A 6,886-nucleotide genomic window follows, 5' to 3' on the forward strand; every position below is an offset into this window, starting at 1 on the left:
CATGTTTGGCGTGACTGGGATTCGAACCCGCGACCCTCGGATTGTGAGTCGAGCGCCCTAACCACCTGGCCATGCCGGGCCCGTTCACAACAAAACGTCTACACAAGGTAGAAACAGGAAGATATCCATATCTGTGTGGATTACTCGGTTTTATAGTCATTTAAAGCCTTACTAAGGTATCCTACAATCCGCTAGGTTACGTACTTCAACTACTAGTCTACATACAATTTTAACCATCTGAAGCCACTTTTAAAGGTTTCTGTAACACATTTCTCAAAAGGCGATCTATCTCAAAGTCCATAGAGAAAAGCTTACACTGTAGATTGAGACTTAAGAGCGAATACTGCATCTGTAACCTTTAAGGAAAAGGATACGTACATGTTACGGTCTTACGATATCCAGTGAACAAGGGTGTCATAACTAAATACAGAACACCTGCATAAAATTAAAAAAAAAGCCCGAATATAAGATATACTTAAACTAGTTATAGAAACCTAATATTAACAGTTATTTTAACTGTGACACCTGTTAATATTCAATGGTTTCCACTAGCTACCAACAGTATTTATTAATCTACTAATATTCGTTGTTCTCCCCTTTTATCAACATTGTTTATTAACCTAATGATATTCAATGTTCTCCCAACTTACCAGTATTGCTTATTAATTTGGAAATACTTAATACTCATCAATGTTGTTTATTAATCTATATAAATATAATAGTACTGTCTGTTCTATGTCCATGTAACTACTTCGCAGGGTGTGGATGTACCTTTACCAAATTTGGTATGGAGGTTCATTGGGTCCATGGGGAGATAAACACAAATTTTCAGTTATGCATTTTGCGTTTTGCGGTTTTTATGGGCGTTTTTGCATTTTTTACCACTACTTTGCCTCCTGTTGATGGACCTTCACCAAATTTCGCATGAAGATTTGTTTGATCCATGCAGAGATACTTGCGAAATTGCGGTTTCACGTTTTGTGTTTTGCAGTTTTTATGAGCGTTTTTTAAAATTACATATAAGGAAAGCAACTTTTCATGTCCTAAGATAACCTTTCATTAATCATGAATTTACATAGCTTCCGTCCAGGGGGATGGACACTCCAGTTAATCTACTAATATTTAATGTTCTCCCCTCTTAACAACAATAGTTATTACCAACATTGTTTATTAATATACTAATATACAGTGTTCTCCCTCACTTACTGGGATTATTTATTAGCTGGTTATTATTCATTACTTTCCTCCTCTTTCTAACGTTGGTTATAGTCTAAACTGTTTTATGTTATTAGTGGTGAGTAAAGGATTTTGCATCACATTAAACAAACATTAGTCAATATTCTACTACCTTATTAAATAACCTGCCCCATATTAACAACAGTATTTAGTTGCTAATCTGACAACATTCAGCGTGTTCTTCCTTACTTGAAAATGGAATATGTCATTTAAAAAAACGGGTTGATTGGTTTTGAAATCCACACAGTTTATCAATACACGAAACCTGAATATGCTTAAAAGCGTTCATATTTTCACAGTGATTCAAATCCAACAACAAAACTGATCAAAGACTAAATTTAAAATAATCAATAAAAGAGTACTAGAGACAACTAACTATATCGATGTTCTGTCGCCCCTCCTAACACATTATTAATAAGAATGTATTACTCTGTAAATAAACACGGTACTTTTAATCGAACAAGTGTATATTACTTTTCTAATGGCCTGTGTCTTGTTACTTAAATATGTTGTTCCAAATTAGTAGATAAGCTAATTACAACTTCCTTTCTTCTCGGCCCGTCATGGCCAGGTGGTTAGGGTGCTCGACTCGCAATCTGAGGGTCGCGGGTTCGAATCCCCGTCCCACCAAACATGCTTGTCCTTTCAGCCGTGGGGGCGTTATAATGTGACGGTCAATCCCAACATTCGTTGGTAACAGAGTAGCCCAAGAGTTGGCGGTGGGTGGTGATGACTAGCTGCCTTCCCTCTAGTCTCACACTGCTAAATTAGGGACGGCTAGCGCAGATAGCCCTCGTGTAGCTTTGCGCGAAATTCAAAAACAAACAAAACAATCCTTTCTTCTCTTGAAAAAAAAGAGTGATATAAAAATAGTCTGTATTTATTAATGTTCTTCTGAAAACCAAGACAATGTTTTAACATTAAAATGAGCTGTTTACTTATATCTAATCTTGGGCTACACTTTTCTCTCTCACAGACAAAACAAAATGTTATATTGTTCTAACAATGGCCTATATTTTTTTGAAAATTGAAAGGGAGGATTTGTTTATTTAGTTTGTTTTCAGTCTCGCGCAAAGCTGCTCGAGAGCTGTCTAGTTGCGTTAGCTGTCCGTAATTTAGCATTTTTACCATTACTTCGTCCCCTGGGAAGACAGCTAGTTAACACCACCCATCGCCAACTCTCGAGCCACTCTTTTGCCAACGAATAGTGGGATTGACCGTCGTATTATAACGCTCCCACGGCTTAAAAAACGAGCATATTCAGTGAAAGAGATTCGGATTCGCGTCCTAACCACCAGACCATGCCAGACTCTTAACGCGGGGAATCGAATCTCGGATTTCAGCGTTGTAATTCCGTAGACTTACAGCTGTTTCACCGGGGGACTGTATATCAAGATATATGTATATGTGTTCTAACAGTCTGTTTGCTCCACAGACAAAATGAACTCAACGTATTAACTTGCTAATTGCCCATATCCACTCGCAAACAATGAAGTTACGCCTTAATTCTTATAAAAATGTGTTTTTCTAAAGTCCTATGCAGTTATATTTGTACAACAAGAAATCATTATACATTCCATAAAATTCAGGTAGCACTATTTAAAACGTCAAAACGTTCAAATATATATATATATATGCTGAAAGTTGATAGCTCTTTATGAGAACGACGTTAGGTCTCGTGCTGATATAATTACGCACTATTACCAGACATCACAATTTCTGTTGCAACAACCTTCTGCAAAGGACTGGGAGGTCATTCTTAAACTACGCATAATAACAAATATGCTACAGACCCTCAACCGTTCGTGGGCCACGTGTAATCAGGCTAAAGACACAAAAACCCATTGAAACTGCATCGGGAGGCTTGATAGACATGTCGTCAGATGAGATTGTTGTAATTAAGTTTTTTCGGCAATTTTTCTCGTGAAAACACCCGTTGATTTCTAGGTGTGACTGTTAACTTTCGGCTTGTAATCATCCATCGGTTTCAAATCCTTGTTATATATACACTTTCATTATAATGACTTTTTGGGTCAGAATATTCTTCTTTCGTACCTAAAGGATTGACTATGTGTATGAAGGCGTAATTTAGAACGTAGTTTAATTAAGAGCTCTAAGATGTCATAAACCCTCTATTGAGTTTTCTCATTCTTAGGATAGATATGGAAAGCTCTCTGTTTCGAAGTATTGTCTGTTTTGGCTATACATTGTTTAACAGCCTCACTATACGACTACTCAGATTCTAAAATAGCCTTAAAATATTTATTCATCCATAAGTCTGTCTGTGGAAGAACTGCACTGTCGAATGGTCAAGAATTGTGTTAATCATTTCTTTTATTTCTTCAGCAATAATTTTTTAGACTCAATTCTTATAATGTCTTTAAATCAACATAAACTCTTGTATACTACTTTTTGCCAATGTTTTAACAAACATATTAAAATATTCAGTAGAGGGTTATAATATAGAAATCCATAAGAACGATTTGCATATCTTAATGCAGAGACATGGTACCACAAGCGACATACTTGGCGCTTATACATTTGATTCTAAATGACGGTAAGCTGTTTTGTACTGAATTAGAAAATTTAATTAAAAAAAAACAAGAAAGGAAAAGTGCATATGATGGATATACTGAGTGTTACAATTACTTAAAATCATAGCACAGCAATATGAATGACAGTCCAAACAATTAGACTGAAAACAAGAATGGAGAGGAGAATGAAAACGAAGAAATGCACATAACTAAACGGCTAAAAATCAATCAAAGTAATTTATTAGAAGAAATAACTGAAGCTAATACAAAAAGAAAAGAAACTGTAAGTCGTCACGAATAGAACACCAACAAATTTCAATAAATGTAGGGAACATTGCTGTTATCTATTATTTTAATATTTTTAATACGATTTTTGAAACTGATATTTTCCCAATAGCGTGATCTACCAATATATTAACCCATAAATTAAAATGTAATAAGAGCGATCCGAATAATTATATAGGAGTTTCACTTTTGTATCTTATCACAAAAATATTTTGTGCAAGTTATATAACCTAAAATTCCCAGTTAGGTTTTCGAAATGGTTATCAAACTAATGATATATGCATGTTTTCCAATCTTTTATAAGTAGGCATTTAGTGTGGGTGTACAACATAGAAATGTAGAATTATATAACCAATAAGGGTTTAACAGCAAGTAAAATACAATGTCGGAAGTTTACTTGTACCTTCACTATAATCGTGTTTATTTGTAGTTAAGCACAAAGCTACACAAAGAGCTATCTGTGTTCTGTCCAACACGGGTATCGAAACCCGGTTTTTAGCTTTGTAAGTCCGCAGGCATACCGCTGTGCCACTGGGGGGCGATCGTGACAATGATTTGTAACCTGACAATACTATAATTATGCTCAAAGTGATAAATGGCAGGAGTAAAACAATCATAAATAAATCATCATGCTTATGGACCACGCAGCTTATACAAAATAAAATAGTGACCTTTTGTTACTGTCATTGTATTTGTCTTTAATGCTCAAAATAATGGCTCAATCAGATCAGCTCCTTGATAAATTTTTTTACTTAACATTGATATAACAATAAAACTAAGCTTGATATTTCAGGACAATCAAGACCCGGACCAGAAATCAATGTACTTGACGAAGCATTACGAATCTCTTCGCAACAATTTCATGTCATTGTTGGATCGTGTTCGCTTGTCAAACTTCACCGACAGATCAACTGTAGAATATAAAGGACGTAAACTTAACCCTATGTACACAAATCAGGCCAAAGAAAATAGGCAGACCGGTTTTTACTCTGCGAAACAGGCTTCTCAGAACTCGAACGTTACAACATAAGTATATGCTTAACCAAGTTAGAAGCAACGGGTTCTTCTGAGCTCAATAGTGAGTACTTTATGTTGAGACACAAGATGTTTTGGATTTTTTTATAGCGCTATCTTTAAACAAATTAACATATTTAGAAATACTAAAGAGGCTGTTATATATATATGATGTTGTAATATGTTGTTTGACACGAGTCGAATTAGAAAATTAAGCTCCAAGTTTATATCTTTTACATTACAATAAAATATTAAGAGTAAAATTCAACCTGTTTTGTTTTAGTATGATCATATCAGATGTCCAGTTTGTCTAGTTGTTTTGTTGTTGTTGTTGTTGTTGACTCTAAGGCGTCGTGAATCCGCTTTGCAAAATAATAATTCTCTAACGTACTTCCAAGTTATTTCATTATAATGCTTACGTATTTACTTAATTTTATACACATCATAATGCTCAACCACTCTTTATCGAAAATTTGTTGTTCGACTTATTGTGTTATTGAAACCGTCCAGAAAAAAGGTTGAGCAAAACTAGTGTTTAAACTTTTAACTACTAAACTAAATGCGACACATAAACTTCAGAACATTTGAATAAGAAGTTTAACAAGACCATATGCACTTCTTAAAAACTCGCAACCTTTTCATTTACTGAACCTTATTGAAACAACTTTAAATAACATATGAAAGTCATCGCATATGCACAGTTTATTCAGGGTTTTGAAAAGTAGCTCTTTGACATTCTAGACGTTTGCATACTATGTACGAGGAATTTATATGCTTGACTTTGGAATCTCAAACTTAAAATTCATTATCAACTTGTAAGAGCTGAACAACATAGCAACAGATTTTCTATAAAACGCAGTCAAAATTAGCCCTATATAAAAAAAATATGTATTCTGGATCACAGAACACATTCACAACTAGTGCTCTATAGAAAGACTAATCTTAGACCATGAATGCAGTCCAAATTAGGACTTTTAAAACCACAAACCACACGAAATCATTCTTCTACCAAAACGTTATAGTTTAGATTCAAACTCATATTTCATGATTAATTAAAATCCGAATAATTATTTTTCTTCTTTTGCAGCCAGCATGACAGAGGATGGATAAAATTCTAAGTTTCGATTTCCTCAATGATATCCTTTGTGTGAGAAATGATCAGTTAAAATTATTTTGATCCAATGATGAAGACGTGCAGCGTAATCATATAATTTCATTTTTTCAGTGCTCACGCCAGGATTATTGTGATTTATGTGAAAAGAGTGGAAATTATTCACAGTAGCTTCAAACTCTTCAAAGTCCAAAGCATTTTTTTTCTCCATGAGAACGAAAAACAGGGATTAGTTTTATATTACTTTTAGTACGTGCTTTTAATAATATATATTTATAATGGGGTTACAAATTTATCTGTGAATGTAAACGGTATATTCTGTAAAGGAATAAACAGTAAATCGAATTTTTGCTTTTATGCTATACTTGTAATTTAAAGCTACTGTCTTTGTTTCAGTCTAAGTACGCATTACAAATGTCTTTCGCATTTAAGATGAGGTGTGAGATGTATGTATACGAATTGTTTTTATGTAAGTTAGGTATGTAGTCGTTGATGGCATGTACTTTATTATAATTACATAAGTTATCGTAATGGTCCCATTAAAAGCACCACTTCATAAGTTATCGTAATGCTTCCATTAAAAGCACCACTTCATAAGTTATCGTAATGGTCCCATTAAAAGCACCACTTCATAAATTATCGTAATGGTCCCATTAAAAGCACCACTTCATAAGTTATCGTAATGGTTCCATTAAAAGCACCACTT

General features: G+C 34.2%; 1 protein-coding gene across 1 annotated transcript in view; it reads left to right on the plus strand.

Annotated features, from left to right (window-relative positions):
* The window catches only part of LOC111084921 (myelin transcription factor 1-like), a 65,619-nt gene extending 58,741 nt beyond the window's left edge, over positions 1-6,878 (plus strand). The window contains exons 15-16 of the mRNA XM_022381535.1: positions 4,849-5,133; positions 6,157-6,878. Coding sequence (XP_022237243.1) covers positions 4,849-5,085 — 237 coding nt within the window. The 3' untranslated portion in view covers positions 5,086-5,133; positions 6,157-6,878. The remainder of the gene's footprint in view (positions 1-4,848; positions 5,134-6,156) is intronic.
* Positions 6,879-6,886: the final 8 nt, after the last annotated feature.

The sequence above is a fragment of the Limulus polyphemus genome, unplaced genomic scaffold (assembly GCF_000517525.1).
Source record: "Limulus polyphemus unplaced genomic scaffold, Limulus_polyphemus-2.1.2 Scaffold172, whole genome shotgun sequence".
In the NCBI taxonomy this organism is placed as follows: Eukaryota; Metazoa; Arthropoda; class Merostomata; order Xiphosura; family Limulidae; genus Limulus; species Limulus polyphemus.